The sequence below is a fragment of the Mustela lutreola genome, chromosome 11 (genome assembly GCF_030435805.1).
Source record: "Mustela lutreola isolate mMusLut2 chromosome 11, mMusLut2.pri, whole genome shotgun sequence".
NCBI lineage: Eukaryota > Metazoa > Chordata > Mammalia > Carnivora > Mustelidae > Mustela > Mustela lutreola.
Window position 1 is genome coordinate 100,899,982 of NC_081300.1, and position 19,549 is coordinate 100,919,530.

Here is a 19,549-nt window from a genome sequence, read left to right on the forward strand (position 1 = left end):
GCTGCGGTCTCTGAGACTCCACCTGGACGCAACAGCGAGGGCCTGTGCTCACATCCAGTGTGGCCCACAGTGCAGCCCATGGTCCCTTCGGGGCTCCCAATCAACCCTGGGTCTCCCGGGGCACCCACCCATCAGAAAATGCCCAGGGGCGGATGGTCCCCACAGGAGGGTTTTCTTCCGTCAGCAATGTCGGCCTGGCGAGGGGGAAGCCAAGTGCGTGTGGGCCCTGCCAATGGGGGCCCCCCCCCGGGGCAAGGTCGCACATCGTTCCGTGAGCTCAGTCCAACCAGATGGCAGCTCTTCCCGATGGCTGTACAGGAACCGTGGGACAAACCTACTCATCTACCATGGTCCCAGCAACCGGCTTGGCACCATGTGCCCCTGCTGGCTTTGCTTCGGCTGAGCACCCATGTCCACCGTCGTGAATCACACCCAGTTTCCCAGAGCCGGCTCAGCACTGAGCCACGCCCACCACACTCACAATTACACACTTGCCGGGAGGAGCTCACGCAGCAGCACCAAGATACCACGGTGAGAAGGGCCTGCCTGCCACGTGCGGCTTGGCCCAGGACAGGCATGCAGGGGCACAGGCCGGGCGTGTGACCAGGCCAAGCACCTGCCTTCCCTGGCATCCTAGGCCTCTGGTGTGAGACGCACAGAGGCACCACGGGACCAGACCCTCTACACCCTACACCCCCAGGCGGGAGCTCGGCATACACAGGGCCGTGGTCTTCACCACGTGTGGCGCTTTGCAGGGCCTGTGTGGATCCTGTCTCTGCTCTTGGGATCTGACTGTGTCCCCAGCTGAGGTTGCCGTCACAGCTCTGAGCGCAGCCCTGGGAGTCACCACACGTGCTGGGGCCGTGAAAAGCACGTCCGGGCCAGACTTCCACGGCCACTCACCCTGAGAACGTTCATTTCATCGGGTAAGAGCTGAAACCCTCCTGCGTCTTCCTACCCTTCAGACAACACGGCCCCAGCCTCGCTTCCTGGAGGTGAGCACCTGCGGCCGCCTGATCGAACACGTCCCCCTTCCTACCCTGGGTGGCCTTCCACCTTGTCACCCTGTCCTCACACATCTGTGCAAGTCATTCCTCTGTCCCCTTGCTTCTTGTCTGTCTGCACCCACCGGGAGGAGGCTCTCTGTGGGGCCCGGCCGGCCGTTCAACCTCACAGATGCAGCCCCCAGACCCGGCCTGGGTGCCCCGTGCTCTGGGGACCCCGTGGAAGGACTTGCCACATGGCACACCAGCTAACGGCTGAGCGGGACAGGAGGAACAGCGCTGATGGGAGCCAGGCAGGGAAGCGTGATTGACCGAGGAACAGGCAGCCTCGCGTTACTGTAACGTTATGGGGCCCTAAGAAACCCCATGCTATGTTTTGACGACAACTGGAAGTCTGGAAACGCTATCCTGTAAGGAATTCCAATGCGGGGTTCTGACACTCACTTCCCCTTAATTAACACGACAACTTTCAAACAGGTGGGTGTTCTTGCAACCAGGATGACCTGTGCGGGTGGCCCTTGGGTGAGGAGAGCGCTCCCCGACGGCCCAGGGCAGTCCTCTGCATCCAGGCAGGAGCCTAGCCGTGAGGCCACCGTGCAGACTCAGTGGTCTTTCTGCCAGATACAAAGACAAAGTCCCTCCTCTAGCTCCCAAGGTCAGACCATGCTGCTCCCGCCCTGCTCCCTGAGCATGAGTGGGACGTGCACCACTGTGACCCTCAGGGCCTTCGTGGGAACAGGAATCTGTCCCCACGTGGATGCCGCTGGGCATGAAAGCTGGGAGGCAGCCAAGGCCCGGGGGTGCACCTCACAGACCCCAGGGCCGGAGCTCCCCACTTACCCCCAGGAGCTATGTGAGGGCCTCGGTCTTTCCCTCTGCAGAGTGGGACCAGGACAGCCCCTGCCACACACAGCTGTGCCAAGAGCATGTGCCGACACCCACAAGGGCTTACAGCAGGAGCTGCAGGGTGCCTGCTGTCACCCAGAGCCCCAGGATGCCGGTGTCCGGCGCGGGGGTCAGACACACGCCCCACTGCGGGGCTGCTGGCCACACCCCCCACCCCGCGACGTGGAGGGAGGGGTGGGCACTTACCTTTGCTGATGGAGGGGGCGAGTCCGTTCATGAACTGCGGGAAAGGCTTGCCGGACCTGGGGACGTCCAAGGAGGTCCCAGCGCTGCCCCCCAGCAGGTCTATCTTCCCGGCGTGCTGCCGGAGCCGCTCCAGGTCCTGCGACAGCAGGCTGAACTGCTCACTCTGCGTCCGGCATTTCTCCTCCAGCTCCCGCACCTTGCTCTGCACGGCAGAGGCACGGCGGGCGGTCAGGGGTGTGCAGTTGCGGGGGGGGAGGGGGGACTCGTGCATGCAGGGGCGTGCCTACAGGGGTGTGACGGGGAGCTGCCTCCTACCGCCACGGGAGAACAGCGTCTGATAAAACCAGGCGTCCCCTCCCCGGCCAGACGTGGGAAACCGTGCATGCCACGCAGCCCGCGAGCTCTCAGATCCCAGCCGGCGTGGACAGTTCTGGGCTGTGGGTGCCGCCCGGCACTTGTGGCTGGCACGCCTCGCCACAGCCGCTTGAGATTCGGAGTGTGAGGCGGTGACACAGCCCAGACTTGCGGGGCAGCTCAGCGGCCAACCCGCTGATGCGTCTTTCTCATGGGGACGCCCACCCCCTAGCCTGCAGCGCTCCAAGGAACACTGCTCTGGTGATGAAAGGAAGTTCTTTCTGCTGGATTCGGTCAGCAACACGGCTGCCACGTGCAGACTGGCAGAGAAGTCTCTGGAGCCCTGGGGAGGGGGCCTCCCTCGGACACACATCAGGGAAGGGGCAGCTCCCTCCCGCCTCTGCTCCTGTCCCGTCCCTTCCCGGCTGGCTCTCAGGGTGGGGGACCTCACACGCACGCTCACATCCCCAGACGCTCACGGACCACACTTCTGATCCTGGTGCAGACGCAGGGCTCCGTCTCACCAGGGCGCTGTCTGCAGCGGGGCGCCCAGGCCACAGAGGGTCGCACGGAGGGTCAGCTCTATCCCCACCCCCGCGGCACCCTCTGCTGCTGCTTCCCACCCCACACACCCTGGTCCATGGGCCCCTAGTTACTTCTCGTCTGTCTCTCCACGGGATGCGAAGCTCCAAGCCTTCACTCTTTCTGCTTCCCGGAGACATCCTCAGTGCTTTTCACAGAATCGGGCACATAGTAGGTGCTCAGTAAGCATTTGCCCAATCAGTGAAAAGAGGGAGCTGCTGACTGGCAGTGTGGTGCCCTATCTCGTCTGCGTGGAGTCCTGCCTCGTCTCTGTTCCTCACTCTGTGATACACGGAGAATCCCATCTGCTGCATCATTAATTCCGAGGGCTGCCTGGGTACCCCCCGCTCGCAGGTCGGCTCCATGAGGGGAGAACTGTCTGCGTCTTCCCTGCCACGTCCCCAGCACTTGGAACAGGGTTGGGTACGGAGTCAGCGCTCAGCAGACCTTGGCTTTAACGTGGGTGTGTGTGCGGGATGCAGGACAGCCGGAACAGCCCCGGGCCTGCGGAGGGCCAGCAGCGGACACGCTCCTCCTCCCCCTCCTTCCTCCCCTCCCCCTCCTGTCTTCCCGCTCTCCTCCTGCTCCTCTTCCTCACCACCTCTCCCTCTTCCTCCCCTCCCTCCTGCCCGTCTCCTTCCGCTCTTCCTCTTCTGCTCACCCTCCTCCACCTCCTCTTCTCCCCCTTCTCTGGCATGAAGCTTTCCAGCTCCTTAGTATAGAATGAAATGCTATTTATGTCTGTGATCAGAGATTTCTAAAAATAAACCCAACACATCCCAAGCCTATAATTAATTTCTTCGATTCATTAAAAAAAAAAAAAATCAGCAGGATTCTTCTTTCAAAAAGCTGAATGAGCTTATCTGCGATCGCTGCTTCCCCAGGCAGAGACGTGAGCTCAGCACTCCTGGGCCCCCGGTGGGGGACCATGCAGGACCCCGCTACAGGGGGGCCGACCCCAGAAAAGGGGAACTTGTCAGATGCCCCGAGGTCTGGGGCCCTGACTCTCCCAAAGCATTTGCTCCAGGGCAGAGCCGTGAACCCCGAGGGACAGGCAGAGTCCTCAGATGGGGAGAGCTGGCCCTGCACGTCCTGGGACGATCGAGGTTCCGTGGCTGGTAGAACACGAGCACTGTCTACGTGGCCAGGAACTCATTTCCACGTTCGTTAGGAGAAAGGCTGGCAGGTGAAACCCTCGGTACTCCGTGTTTGTGAAAATGACCCGATGGAAACAGCCCGTAGAATCCTCACTTCCGGACCACGCTAGAAATGACGAAGCCAGAGTGACAGAGAACAGATCGGCGGTGGTCCGAGCTGAGGCCCCAGGCTGCTGTGACGTGCAAGGAGCAATGGGACAGGGGATGGGAATCTCCACGTGCACCCAGCCCCGCGGAGCTCTATGCTGAAGGAACACAAAACAGGAGAAATCCAAGTGCAAACAGATTTAACCTGCGGTGGTGCCATGGGCAGCCGGCCCGCGCAGTGGAAGTCTCCGTGGTGCACGCGCAGTGCGGCCGAGGTCCTCATGGGCCTCCTCGGGGACCTAGCGTTCCAGATGCACCGGTCACCGGCGGCCGCTGCGGGGGCTGACGTGGCGCTCTGGGAGAGCACGGGGCCCCGAGGCGGAAAGGGCAACAGGCGTTCCCGGACACACCCTATGGGCTCAGACACGCCCTAGGAACGGCAGCACACACTGGCACCTGACAGCTGCCGTCACGGGCCACTACGGATGGGTGTCCTTGGCATTCACGGCTGGCAGATACAGCCCCTGAGCTCTCTGGGAACTGCCCTCGGTGACCCCCTCCTTCCAGGACTGTTGTCTTGTTCAGGGGTCCCCGTCACGGACAGCGAGTGACTGGGACACGCCATCTCCCCTGGCGGCTTGCCCAGGACATGGCGCTCTGAGGAGTGGTTGGTGACATGCGGGTGAGGGAGTCCTGGGAGCAGGGGGCGCACGGCGGACTTCAGAGCCTTGGTGTACCCAGATGTCCAGGGACGCTGCTGGGGCATGCCGGGCGCGGGAAGCTCGGGTGAGCCGGAGGACGCTGGGGGAACAGAGCGTACGGGAGCACGCGTGTTCTGTCCGGAGGAGACTTCTGCTCAGCCCTGGTCCAGAACCATGAAGGCAAAACTTCTAGTCTCCCAAAAGGAGCAGGGGCTCTTTATTTTAATGCAAAAATCTCTCGATGTTTAAATGTTGGCAAGTGAGTCAGAGGCCCATCCATGTCTGGACTGTCCGATCTGGACACGGCCGATCTGGAGACAGCATGGCTGCTCAGTGACCCCAGGCGTGAAAACCCACAGCAGCTTCCTCGGACGCCTGAGAGGAGCCAGACAGGCAGGGGCGCAGGGGAGGTGCGGTTCGGTGTGGCAGGCAAAGCTCCCCGTGTCGCTCCGGTAGTAGCCGGCGAGGGGAGAGGCCTGGCCACCACGCTCCTCTGCTGCAGGCTGTGATGAAAGCCAGGCTCAAGTGCACACAGACGCGGAGCATGCAGGCCCCTCGGCATTTGTCCACAGCTCTGCGACGTCCTGCCTGCGCCCTGGGGCCTCCCGCCACCCATGCCCACGGAAGGTGCCCCCGAGGGAAGCAAGTCTAGCTGACGAGCCTGGTCTGGGAGGCCTCAGGGAACCAGAAACCCTCCGAATCCACGTCTGGACATGGGACCGTTCAGAGGCTTGGGGCTTCCGTTCCAGTCTTCTGTCTGCTGCCCCGTTCTGTCCCCCATCTGCTCAGGAGTGGGAGGACTCCTGACGCTTGAGTACATATCTTGAAAACCTTTAACGTCACCAACAAACGGTCTTCTCAACAGTCATCATGCTGAGGAAAAAACTGACACTTCACCAGGCTGTCTTCTGCCTGACACTGGCCCCACGAGTGAGCATGGCGGGGACAGTGGTAGAGACATGGGTGGCCGACGTCTTCGGAGCAGCTGTGCTCTAAGGTCTGCACCGCCCACTCCTGGGATGGGCTTCTCCACGGTGACAGCGACTTCCCAGGACATAAGCTCTCCATCCAGTAAGACGGTCAACTGTCCATCCAAGACCCCGGAGCTCCGGACCACCTGGGGGACCCTCCTGTGTGTCCAGGGCTCCCGTGGGCACGGTTAAAGGCCACCCTGAGACACGAGGCCATCCAGCCTCTGACCTGGTGCCGGCTGGGAACAACCCCCCCCCCGGCCCCTCCGGGTTTTCACGCCCGGGATCACCGAGCAGCCATGCCATCTCCAGACGGGCCGCATCAGCCTGGATGTGGACAGGCCTCAGACGCCCTTTGCACCAGTAGGAGGAACGGCTTCCCGGAGAGCAGGAAGGCAGCAGCGACCCCACCAATGTGCCCGGCTGGCTTGTCCCCACATCAGTGTTTATTTCAGGAGCCAGAGTCTGGTTGCCTCCTGGCTGGGCGGCCCCTTGGGTAGCTGGCCCCTGCAGGTGGCAGGACAGGCCACACAGACCACGGGGGGAACAGATGGCACAGTCATCAGGCAAGCACACTATCCCTGGGAGAAACACGGAGACTGGCCAGCGTGGCCGTGGGTATTTATAAAGATGGAGGAAAACACATCCCGAGCATGATGGCTAGCCGTCAGGGCCCGCCGCTCTGCATTCCACATCCGCCTTCCAGGCCTCGTAGAGGCCATGTGGAGGGCCGGGCCCTGTGTCCAGCCAGGGCAGGCAGAGGGTACACGGCTGCCCGCTGTGAATCATCAGAGCAGCAGGGAGAACCCGGGGGTGTCCTGGGCAGGCTGGGACCCCACACATGGGAGCGTCGGGAGGAACATTCCGTGTCCTATCCTGACTTCGGGGCTCCTCACGCGGGGCTGTTTGCCTGCTCTGTGCTGGGCACTGTCGGGGACTCATAACGCATCATCGCTGATGGCCGGGGAGACCACAGGGTCAGGTGGTCTGAGCCCACAACACGGAGAGGAAAACAACACCAACGTGCATGAGAGCCAGGGGTCACACGAAAGCCAGGGGTCACACACCAAGCAGGGGCTGCACTAACCCAGGCCTCTCTGACTCTGGATTCCAAGCTGGCTATATATCCTGGGTCCCCCACTCACTCGTGCGGACCTGGACGCACGTCCCACAGCCTTTGTGGGCCTCACTGCCTCCGCCTAGAACGTGGGGTGAACCATGTCTTCCAGAACACAATAAGGAACTGCAAAATCAGACTGTGGGGTGCAGGCAGGGCTCCATTAGCAGAAGCAGCTGTCTTCTGGCCTCTGAGGGCAACACCACAGGCCTGACGCTGCAGGGAGGGGTGTGGCTACCTAGTAAGTCCCACCCAAGCTCCCTCACACGCCTCCCCACCTTGCCTGGACATCTGTTTTCAGCAAAGTATGAGAGCTCCTTTGAGCCCATGGGAGTCTACCAGAATTCCCTACATATTGTCGCCAATGGAGACCCTTGGCGGGACAATGTAGGCTTGAGCCTGAAGTAGAACAATGTTGTCGCAAAGTGGGGGGGACTCTGGTCAGTGCGGACTTCTCCTCCGCGAATGTTCCGCACTCCACGCCGCGCACAGATCCCACACCACGAAAGCCCAGTGTCTTCAATGTGTGCTTTGGTTCGTGTGATTCAAAGCTCGTCCAGTTCTCCAAGTCAAGCGGCAGTGAGTTCTAAGCTGGTGGGTTGGATCGTCGGGGTCTCCCTGCTTCTGGACAGACGTGCACTTGTCACTCAGTACTAGGTGTGCAGTAAGCACCGGTCATCGGTGGGGCCTCAGAATACCCGTATCGCCTTTGGGGTGCCAACAGCGGTGAGGGGGGCAGACGGCAGCCTCCGGGACACAGAGCTGGAGTGGAGATCGGTCCTGGGGCAGCCACGCTCCCCAACACCGGGGCGCACACGGCCTCCATGTCCCTAACCACCTCAGCTCTCAGCGAAGCCTTACGGGGCTGTGAAGGCTATTCCCTGAAGCGGAAGGAGGAGGGGGGTAGGCTTCCTAAGACGAGTCGGTTGTGAAACATTAACTCTAAGTCATAAGTTATGGGTCCACTTCCCGGATTCTCAACTTGACTATTGCTCTGCCACACTTCGTATCAAAGTTGCACGGTCCTGTGAGGATTCTAGGGGGTGGGGGTGGGGGTGGGGACAATGCCATGGGCCAACCACCTTTTGGCTTCACTCCCCCGGCCCCGGGAGACTGCGCTTCCTGCTTCTCCTGCCAGGAGGTAGCACTGGCTTCGGTCAGCGGAGTGACCCAGCAGAGCAGGCAGGAGCTGACCCTGCTGCGGTCACCGGGAAACCACACGCGCCAGTCGGCACAGTCACAGGGTGCAGGCGGCCTGCACTGCACAATGTCCCCATGCCGTCCCCGGGTCATGGCCCCACGCCGCCCCGTCCGCCCCATGTTGTCCCCGCGTCCTCACCACGTCCTCCCCGAGTCACCACTCGGAGGGGAGTTCTCTGGGGCCGTCCCTGAGCAGCAGCAGATGTTGCCGACCAGAAGTGACCTTCATATGCCCGCTGTGAGGTTGGGACCTGACCCTCAGCTTACGAATGCACCTGACAACCGGGTTCATCTCTGATGGGACCAGGCGTGCGTCCTCCTGCCTGTGCACCTTGACCCACACGCACACGCACCGGCCGCGTGGTCATCCGTGTCCTGACACCAGCCCCGCAGGGCGACCTCCCACCCTTAAGCTCAGCAACACAGAGACCATTTTAGGGACCATGTCAATGTTTTCGTTTCAGTTTCCTCTAAAATCGGAAACAAACGTGTAATATTGACTCAGCGTGGGCTACATTCCTCTGTACTCCCACGCAGGTGGAGGTAAAATATAATTTTTGATACGTTTATGGAGGAAGGCATGGGACAGAAGCAAACAGGCCCAGGGCCCAGGAAGGTCCCGGCGCTGCCCAGATGCTGGGCCCCCTCCAGAGGACCCCGTGTCTTCCTGGGTCAGGGGGCACGCTGTCTGCTCTTCCCACTTTCCCCAAAGGAGACCCAGGATGAAAGGAGCCGACACAGGTCCCTTCCCGGCTGCGACGAGCATCTGTCATCGCGGGCAGTTTGAAGCCTCATTTGGAGCTGACAGCCAGTAAGCTGGGGGCCACAGTGGGAGGTGCTGGGAAGGTGCCCCAAAGAAAGCACAAAGCAGCCAGAATGTACACGCAAAGCACACAGCATGGACAGCGGTGGGAATGAGCTGATCCCAGGTTTTCCTCTGTGACGGGCCCTGGAGCCTGTGCAAGCGAGCCCCACCCACGGGCCCTGCTCCCCTGCGCACCTTTGTTTCTGCGCCTCGGACAGTGCTGCCCACTGGCCCTCCTGCCCTCGGGACCTGGCTCTGCTCTGGCAAGCTGTGCATCCCGGGCGGCTGACTCAGGGTCTGTGCCTGATTTCCAGTCCGGGAAGAGGGTGATGACGGTAGCGACCTCGCTGGGGGAGGGGGGGGCGGGGGTGTCTACGGATTAACCCCGACACACATGTCCAGTGCCCAGTGGACAGTGATCACGTGGCCTGCGCCCCTGCCGGGGAGGGCAGTGCTTCTGAGTCTCGCCGCCACCACCGTGTGAAGTCACAGCTCAACGCCTGCTGCGGGTCTGCGGGTAGGAGAGCTGACCCCTCGTCCCGGAGAGGCCGGGGTCCAGGGAAGCCGCTGCAATGCAGCACCGAGCTCCTGGCATCGGGAGTCCAGACCTTGCTTCTCACCAGCTTGCCTTGGGCAAGTCCCTGAACTGTGCCTCTGTTTCCCCTGGGTATCATGAAGATTATGTGCCTCTGTTTCCCCTGGGTATCATGAAGATTAAGTGACATGCTCTGCTTGCTGTGCCCTACATGTCCCTACATGTGCCCTAAGTAATGCCTGGCACAAAGAGAGGGTTCAGGGAGCCCTAGGTCACTGTCATTGGAGTGTCATCACTATTATTAATTTTAAGATGTTCTCTTGCTTCTTTGTCTTCCAATTACCCCTCCATAAAGTGCCGGGGACACTCGTTCCCTAACAGTTTCTTCTTTGCAGTTTGCAGAGGGCTCGGTCATGATTCTGGAAAAGCTCTGTTTTCAGCTAACGCCTGACGCCCACCTTGGTGAGGCCCCACAGTGAGCCCAGATGATTCTGCGGGCGCTGGGATTCTCTGCACGCGTCCTGACGGGGGATGGAGACCACCCCCTCCTCCCGTCCCCAGACATCCTGGCCTCGCACTCATCAGAAAATGGGGCTCAGGAGCACCCACAGCACTGGCTGGGCAAGGACAATGCCGGGAGGGGTTCTGCTGCCCTGTGCTTTCGGAGACAACCCCCACTAGTCCTGTGTGTGCGTCTCGCTGGGCAAGGTGGTGGCTGTTCCGAGCAGAGCCCCTGACTGAGAGGAGTCCCCAGCGTGCCATGGGGGACGCACACCCCCTCCAGGAACAGGAACACGTTCCCGCAAAGCCCACGGCGTGCTGCAGGTGTCCCTCAACACGTCCGGTGAAGGTGAGGTATGGGGGGGTGGAGGTTCAGGTCACTAAGACGCTGAGCCATGGCTCGGCCAAGACGCAGGGCACAGGCTCGGCCCCCACGCCCTCCGTCCCCATATTAGCCTCATGGACACGAAGCAATGCTTCCTTGACAATGGCTTTCTCAGAACTGCCCAGGGAGGGGCGGCTGGGTTCCCCCCAGGTTTCTGGGTCCCCCCCGACTTTGTGACTCTGCGGGGTAGGCAGGACCCAAGAACCGGCATCTCCAGCAAGCTCCCAGCAAGGCCGATGCTGCTGACCTAGAAACCCCACTTTGAGAACCCTCCCTTCGGTGACTACACAATCAAACTCAGTTTTGCAAAACACTCAAAACCCCATCCAGAGGGATAGCACCGTTCCTCCTGTCCCATGGGCGTAGCGAGAAGGGCAGTGTCCTGTCCACGGGAAGGAAAGCTGCTGCCCTCACCTGCGGGAGGGGCCCCAGCCATGCACACGGCAGACACAAACACAGCAGGCGGAGCATTCCGGGGCCAGGGCTGAATCCCGATGACCAAGAGACAACTGAGCTGCATGCTGGGCATGTGGCTGGCCCAAGGGCAGAAGGAGTCCCCCCCACCTGCCACCACCCCACAGCACCCCTCGTAGTCATCGGGGTTCTGGGCTGTCTTCCCAGCCTGACCCTTATGGCCGTGGCAGGAAACAGGAGACCAGGTCCCTGGGCCTGCTCGAGCCTTGCCGGGACAGAGCTTGCGTTCCGGTGCCCAGCGGCAGTGCCCCCCACCCCCAGGAGTCCCCACGCACCCCGCAGCCGGAGGAAGCTTGGGTTGCCGGCTTCCCGGGGAGCTGAGCAGGCCCAGGGAGCCGTGGAGGCACCAAGCACAAGGGAAAGCACCGCCAAGCACAGCGGCACGGGGGAGGCCCGAGCCCTCCAGTACCTGCATGCCGTCCAGCGTGTTCTGCGGGGAGCGCAAAGCAAGGCACAACCACGGAAGACGTTGTAAAGAAGAAACACCACGCACCCTCAGCACGTCTGCGCGGCACCTGCCCCCCAGAGCACATTCCGATGCCGCCCCATGCCGGAACATGCACGGCCCCAGCCCCGGGCCAGGAGACCCCCGTGGGCGGCCCAGAGGGTGGCTAAACGCAGGACGCACCCCGTCCGGGGGCCCCAGCAGTGGACACAAGGATGCACGTCTGCAGCCAGGAGGCGGTCTGAACGGACGTGGGGGGCGGTTCAGGCGGGGGTGGGGGGTGGATTTTCCAGGGACAAGCATGGCCTCCGGGGGTCTGCTGCCATTCCCTCGGGTGCTAGAGCTCCCCCTGCCATCCATCACACTCACCCCTCCAGATACTCATTAGCTAATGGACGCGCTCAAAAAATCAACTTTAATATATGGGATGGTAATGGCGGGACCTTTCCCTGCGGGAGGAAGAGATGTTATAAGGCAACATAAGGGAACTAGGAGAGGCACACTCTGCTCTCCGTGGCCGCCATGCCCCTGGGGACAAAGGACAGGGCCATCTTCCCCCTGTATCTAGGGACGGCGGCCCACACAGAGGCCACCCAGGGCCACCCCCACCTGTGTGTCTCTAATGAAGAGGTAGGAGCTGCCTGGCCTCTGTCCGGGGGGGTTCACAGCAGGAGGGGCCATGGCCCTGCTCACTGGTGTCCCCGCTCAGACTCCGTGTCAGGCCCTTTCTCGTTCTGCAAATGCCTCCCCAGGTACCTGCAGCCAAGCTCTTCCCCACCGTCAGTGCCGTCCCTGAAAATGTCCCTGATAGTGTGCCATCCACGGTTCATCCGCTGGCAGGGTGCCCACAGGAGCGGTCCACCCATACCCACACTTTACCCTCCTCCCCGTCTTCCTCCTCGCCTGGTCCCCGAGCAGCCCGCAGGGGACAGCGGGTCACGTGTGAGGCACCCAGCTCCGCGGCAGGCTGAGTGACTGTGGGGACGTGACCTCGCCTCTCTGTGCGGTCGCTGTGCTGCCCGTGTAGGGGGTGGGTGAGCAGTCCTAGTCGCTGGTGCCCGCCGGCACTCAGGAGTGGCCCCCACATCCACAGCTCCGACCTCGCCCGCCCCCCAATGCCAGCAGGTCAGGGTTCCGGCACTTACCTCTAGCAGCCGTACGGCACCTTCATGTTCCTTCTTAGCTTCAACCTGAGCCTTGTTTATGATAGAAAGAGAAAACAGTCAATGTTTAAAGCAGAGGAAAGAGAAGAGACTCGGACAAATGTCTGAATTATCAGGCGTGGGTTCCTGCCGTCTATCTCCCCAAGGAGCACCCTGTTGCGAGGATCTAGGCCAGTTCTCATTGCCCCCTGCCCGAGATGGGGGTCCCTGAGCATCTGATGGGCTCTCAGCCAATCAGCCTGCGGTGGGGAGTGGCCCTCGTCCAATTCCTTGAAGCAAAGCCACTGCTCCACAGAATAAGAAATGTCACCCATTTCGCCAAACCAGTCTCTCAGAAGGGCTGTTGCCTGAACCACATGGTGGTTTCACACAAAACCAAAAGGCAACAGTATCATCCCTCATCGCAATGGCAGTGAGTAGTACCACAGCCTGCTTGCCTGCCTGGCATCTGTGGCCACCTCTTCCAGGAAGAGCCCCAGTTGTGCTGGGGACCCAGACCCCGTCCTGAGGGCATGAGAACAGCTCTAGACGCTCAGTGGTTGGCTTCCGGGCAGGTGTGCAGGCTGGCTACAGCTCTGCCCATGGATGCTGGGGAAGACGGGACAGATTCTCTTTGCCTACTTGACCCGAAGCCCGAGTGGAGGACAGTATGGAGCACTGCAGCCTTTCTCCCCCATGAGGGATGAGGCTGGAGCAGCCAGAGGGCTCCCCTGGAAACCAAAAACGAAGCCCACGCAGAGGAGTGCAAAGGCAGAAGAGCGCTGGATCCAGCCGCACCTGAAGCCCCTCTCAGTTGGGCGCACGACTTAAATTCCCTTTTGCTGTTCTCTGTCCCTTGAAACCGAGCATCCTAATGAACGCAATCGTCAGCTGCTGGAGAACATGCCACCTCCCGTTTTCAAGTTGGAGGTGCTGAAGTTTCTGTGAGAGCCTGAGCCTGAATCCTAAGCCAGGAAGGAAAGCTGGCCCGCATGGCCCCTCGGACGTCCCCTTGCACTGGTTTCAGTGGCTTCACAGACGTTCCCAGAGATGCCAAGGAGCAGGTTTAGGGGGAGGTTTATCTCCAACACCACAGGTCACCTGTGTCTGACAATTTTGAGCACTCGGGAAGGATTCCCATATTCGACTGAGATTTACATGTAGAATCCTCGGATCTAGAGGAACATGTCTCTGGGAGGCGGGACAGAGAGTAGGGCTGGGCAAAGAGGCCAGTGATCATCATCCTTGAAGCCTCCCCGGAGCAGGGAGGGCCCGGCGTCCCCCGCACGGCCAATGCTGGCGGGCGGCCTGAGATCCCGGCTCGCCTCACCCCTACGCGTCCCCTGGACACGGATCTTCATAGAAGACTTAGAGACCCGGGCAAGTGATGGAACACAGATTCATCACGCTGTTCCTGAATTCACCTTCAAGTGCTTAAAATCGTTCCTTTCAGAGCTGAAACGAGAGTGATGATAAATAACAAAATGGGGAGGAGGGGACGGGCAGCCATCCGCAGGACGCACGGGGGTTATATAAATAACCTCAGCACTGAGCCACTTGAGTCCAAGATAGTTTCCAACTGGCAGGATAAAAAAAACAAAACAAACAAACAAACAAAAAAACCCAAAGTGAGCTGTGAAAACCCCGCCAAGTTCGCAGTAATGACTTGGCTTCCGGCTTCCAGAGAGGAGCAGGAGCTGGTTTTCATAGGCTACTTGCTAGCCAGGCCGTTTGGGCAGTCAGAATAGGTTGTTAAGACTAACAGTTGGAATCGGCAGCTCCAAATTTTCGCAGCACCGAAGCAGCAGCTTACGCGAGGCTCGTCTGGGGTCCACAGCCAACCTGTTGGGAAGCTCTGACCTTCCCACAGGACACAGGGACACGTGAAGGACCCACAGCTGTCAGGGGCACGGGGCCAGCTGTCAGAGGAAGGGGGCTGTCGTCTGGGGAACTGAGGGTCCAAGACGGTGGGCTGGCACAGGTGGTGGTTTCTGAGGAGGCACAGAGGTCCAGACATGCTGGACTCAGCCTCAAGGTCTGGACACTTGGTTGGGATGGCCTGCGTGCCTAATGCGCGGTCTCCTTGGCGACTGGCAGAGGAGGGGGTGGCATGGATGCTGTGAGCGTGCAGCAGGGTGAGGGCACCGTGGCAATCTGCAGAAAAGGGTGGGCAGTCCTGGAACCGGGCTGGAGCCCCAAGGAGCCTCCCATCAGCACTAAGAGGAAGTGTTGACTGGACACTAGTCCCGTAGCTGTGCCCGGCAGGAGCACGGGGGTCAGTCCGTGTCCCCCTGCCACCCACACACGACAGCAAGATCCCAAACAGCCATCCCTGAAGTGCAGGCAAAGCGCCGATTGCGACTCACGTGGCGGGCTTGGCTCCTCTTACTGCCCACGTCTGTGACAGCCCCAACCCCGAAAGCCACCCCCTCGCACGTGGGAGGAGTTCTGAGCCACAGCAAAAATCGGTCAGGTCTGCAGATGAATTTTAAATTTGGAAAAACGCTTAGATGATCACCACGGCGACTGTAGCTAGGCGAGGACGGAGCTTGCTCGGAAACAAAGTCTGAAGCTGGGGAGCTGCCGGGCTCTGGCCGCCGGTCGCCCAGAGAGGAGGGGCCCGGGGGTCTGGGCGCCCACAGGCCATGGGAGGACGGAGCCATGGCTCAGTGACTTGTTCAATGGGCATTTACAAGTAGCACCTAGAATTCATCACCGGGGACTGCGACCAGCCATGGGTCCATCCGTGGCTGCTCCCCGCAACTCCTTCCTTGTCTAAGGATCTCGGACCCTTGTCATCAGCATTTGCTGAGCTTTGCTACGTGTCGGACCGTGATCTCGGGAGTGTAGACCCTACTCTCTGGAGAAAGACCGCAGGCGAACGGATGAGCCAACGGCACCCCCTGCGGGCTGGTGTGCCAGAGGCCGCGTGAGCAGGGAGAGGAGCCCATTCAAGGCCGGGAGGCAGGGCAGGGCGTTCAGCGCCAAACGCCAGCTCTGCCCTTTTTGGGGAACCAGGCACCCAGGCAAAGATCCAAGAGGGGGCAGATCTGGTGTGGTCAAGGTACAGAGGATGCGTAGCAGGGGAGGGGGAGGCAGTGGCCGAAGCCCCAAGTCGGCAATCCAGTCTCCCGGACGCGGGCCCCAGGACTCTCCATGCTTGGAATAAACGTTCACGGTGTCCGGAGCCTCCCCCACCGGCCTCACTCACACTGCCCAAAGAGCCCCTGGAAATCTCCGACACAGGGGCTCCGTCAGTGCTGACCTGAGTGTTGAATGAAAGCAAGGATTCTGGACTGAGCTCTCGGCTGCCTGGTTTGTGTGGAGCAGGTGTCCCACGGGACCGCGGGGGGTGGGGGGGCTGGTGGCCTGTCCATGGGACAGAGCCTGGCTTGGTTGCTTTTTGTATTTTTAGACTCTGCCTCTACTGGCTACCGGAACTACTGGTTGGCTGGATGGCTTCGTTCTCCCTCAATTTCCATGAGAACAGCACTCGAATCTCCAAGCACCGTCCTGGCCCGAGGGATGAGTCTCAGAGAAGGTTTGGGTCCCTGGTCCTGACGGTGGATGCACGAGGCCCGCGCCCCCTCAGAGCGGCCAGAGGTGAGACCGAAGCCTGCAGGGCCCATCAGGCACTGCCTATATTTTGAGAGAAAGTAAACGCCTGCCTTACTTCACACCTGTGGTGTGTCAAGAGAAAGGGACATGGCGGGCCCCGGAAGGCAGAGATCCAACAAAGCACAGACGGGTGTAAAGGGACATCCCAAGACATGGGTGAAGGGGACCCCAGGCCCAGCTCTGTACCGTCAGGGGCAACCGGCGTGGGTAGAGAGGGCTGAGGCTCCAGGCGGGAGTCTCGGGGAAAGTGGAGGTCAAGCCTCCCCATCCGGAGAGGGTTTTGCTGCTCTGACACAGAGAAAAAGGAGACAAACAGAGAGAGGCAGTAACTCCAGGGAACAGGTGTGGAGCAGGTGTGGCCGAGGACGGGGTTCAACTTGGACCTCATGCTGAGGCGTCGCGCGGAAGGCTGCAGGAAAGAAGAGGTTCACAATCCAGTCTGGAGAGCCCAGGGCGGCGAGGCCGTACCCAAACGGTGTTTAGACCCACAGGACCTGACAAGGTCACCACAGGAGCCAGCGGAGACACGGAGATGGGGCTTGTGGACCGAGTCTTGGTGAACATCCATGAGGCTTATGGGGGACCATCTGCGTGGAAGGAAGTCAGTGGAGAGCGAGGCTTCCTGGAGGCCTCGGGCATAGAGAGGCAGACCCCCCGAAACTGCACTCCGGGTCAGAGAGGACGAGAACAGAGGACCAGCCCTTGGCACCATGTCCATGCACAGGTGACAGCAAGAACCACCTCCCTGGCAAGATGAGAGCAGGCGTCCCCAGTGGAGGGGTGTCGAGAAAGCCTGGGAGCTGAAGCCGGAGAGAACGGGCCTGTCTCAGACACAGCCACATGGGGCCCAGTCTCATGGGGCCCAGTCTCATGGGGCCCAGCTCTGGCCCCTGGAGAGCTCTGGTACTTTTATTGTGGTAGGACAAGGGCAAGACTTCGGTCAACCCTGGAGCCTTAGAGAGGAGCATCCTGGCCCAGGGGCTTCATGCGAACCCAGGTCGTTCTGCTCACCAGCTGACTGGCATTTAGCTGTGGAGCTACCTTCCTCCATTCAGAAACAGGAGGGAGGTAGGACCCACCGCGTGAGGTTGTGACGGGCTTGAAGTGAGAGAGTTCACGGCAGAAATAGTTCCCGGCACCCAGCAAGCTCCTGGCTTCTTTTTAAGTTTAGTAAATATGCCATGTGTTCCTCCTTCGCCCGTCCTGACTCCTGCGGCCTATAACCCTGCAACCTCTGGGCCCTAACGCCCCCTCCCCCACGCTGCCCCAGCCCGTCCACAGGTCTGCGCAGCCCTGATATGTTTATGTGCAAAGAAAATGCCCCCATCCGCTGTCTTTTTTGCAGAAAATGGAAACACAGGACGATGGGTCTCCTGAGAGCATCGCCGCATCCACTAGTGTCCCTCCATCTAGGACCAGAGACTCCCATCCTGCGCACCTGCCGCTGGGCGTCCACATATCCAGGATCACACCAGCTCGGTGATGTTTCCACTCAGCCCAGATCCACAGCCACGATGTGGGTCAGCCTAAAAGTGCCCCTTCCCGCGTGCCTCCACACCTGGGCCTCTCACTACAGCTCCTGAGCACACAGCTCCCTCTCCTAATCCATCCTGGGGTGTATCCACATCTCCTCTCTGCAGCCGCTGCCCCAGGCTGAGACCCCAGGCTTTCTGGCAGCGGGTAAGGGGCCTTCCTGCCCCTCCACAGATCAGTCCCCAGCGCGAGGGTCAAAGGATGTTCACCAGACCCTGCTACACCCGCTTCAGCCCCCAGTGGCTTCCGGTTCCCTTGGAACAAGATGGAGCTCCTTTCCACAGCCCGCAGAGTGCCTGGGGCTCAGCACCACCCTCCTTGGGATGCACCCCTGCCCATTGGGCATGACCTGTGTCCCTCCAAGGGCTCCTTTCCCCAAGTACTGGGGACCTGAGCCCTTAAATGACCTGCCACTCACCTAAGTTTGCCCTGTATGGAGTCCTGCAATCATGAACCCGTCACTTCCTTCTGTCCCTTCTTCCCTGCACACGGCATCTGCATGACCTCTGGAGGGGGCTCTCTCTCCCTCGGTGCCGGCATAAGCCATCTCCCCCGCCACTGGGCTCCCCTTCGAGAACAACCCAAAGACACTGACACACAGTGGACACCCAACATTTGTTGAATGAATGAATGATCTAATCAGCAAGGGCAGCATGCTGGCCCTCCATGGTGGAAATCAAACGGAAAACAAGAATCCTGAAAAAATCGCCAATCTCATTCTGCTCAAGGATCCACCATCCTCTTGGAAGGCTTTGTTCAAAAATCGGAGCTCTAAGGAATTACCACCTTGGCACCCTGGTTTTGCACTGGTTCCTCCTCCTCAGCTCCTGCCCCCGGTGAAGCATCAGGGTGTCCAAGATATCGGCCATAACGGACACCAGGGAGGGACGAAGGAAACCGGACGGGGCACAGAGGAGGCTGAATGACAGCATTGGCTCTGGTGCACCTTCCTGCCATGGGATGCTTCTCAAATGAAACTCCAGGCTCCCAGAGAACACACTGCTGGCAGTCACCGATCTGTCGCCCCCTTGGCATGGAATCTGTGTTTTCCATGGGCTTCCTATCTGGGTGGTGCCCAGCCAGGGCTTCTGGGGCACGGGGAGCGGGTGCAGGTGCCGGGCGGCCATGTCTGGGCACGGCACAGCAGGCAGAAAAGAGCCGTATCTCTCTGCCTTGGCCCCAGCAAGCAATATCCATCCTTTCTGGATAGCATCTGACGAAAGGCTGCTTCTCTATTCCGGCAGGTAATCAGGCTGGATGACCCCACCAGCGGAAGCTCAGTGACAGCCACCCTTGACACATGGTCTCAATAAACAATCAGAGAAGCAGCCTGGCAAATTCTCTAACTGCTGCAAATCTGGCTCCCAAACTCCGAGGACAGAGACCACCCCAGCAGACTCCCATCACCAGTCAGGTGGGCACACGGCCCTGGGTCCTTTATTACGAGATCAGAGGCCTGGAGAGGCGGTGGAGTGGGTGGAGGGCCGCCCAGACTGGGGAGGAGCTGCTCGCTGCCCATCCGCTGGCCGGTCTCAGGAGCACCCCCATGGGCAGTCATGTACCTGCAGCCCAGGCCAGAAAGTCTCTGGCTGGTGGGGCCCGCTGCCCTCTGGGGAGGAGGGGCTCCGGGTAGGATCAGGGCTTTCAGAAGGAAAGGAGAACCACACCTGGGACCCCAAGTGCCCCCATGGAGAGACACAGGAGAGGACCACAGCTGGGTCCAGGGGCCACGCTCTTAGCCCCCAGCACCACCATGGGTGCCACGGGGACGGGCCCCCTCAGCTTCTCAATCCTTCCCTCTCTTCTCCCTCCTTCTTCCTTGTTTCTTAGTCTCTGCTTCTCTTTC

At 60.5% G+C, this 19,549-nt stretch overlaps 1 protein-coding gene across 7 annotated transcripts in view; it reads right to left on the reverse strand.

The window, feature by feature from the left end:
* Nucleotides 1–19,549, reverse strand: part of RIMBP2 (RIMS binding protein 2) — a 90,430-nt gene that overhangs the window by 43,115 nt on the left and 27,766 nt on the right. For 6 of the 7 annotated variants that reach the window (XM_059139650.1, XM_059139654.1, XM_059139653.1 and 3 more), the window contains exons 5-6: nucleotides 12,556–12,606; nucleotides 2,097–2,298 (exon numbers count right to left, since the gene is read on the reverse strand). In XM_059139650.1, coding sequence (XP_058995633.1) covers nucleotides 2,097–2,298; nucleotides 12,556–12,606 — 253 coding nt within the window. Of the gene's footprint in view, nucleotides 1–2,096; nucleotides 2,299–12,555; nucleotides 12,607–13,350; nucleotides 13,978–19,549 lie in introns of those variants that run through there. The other variant, XM_059139655.1, reaches the window with a different exon arrangement.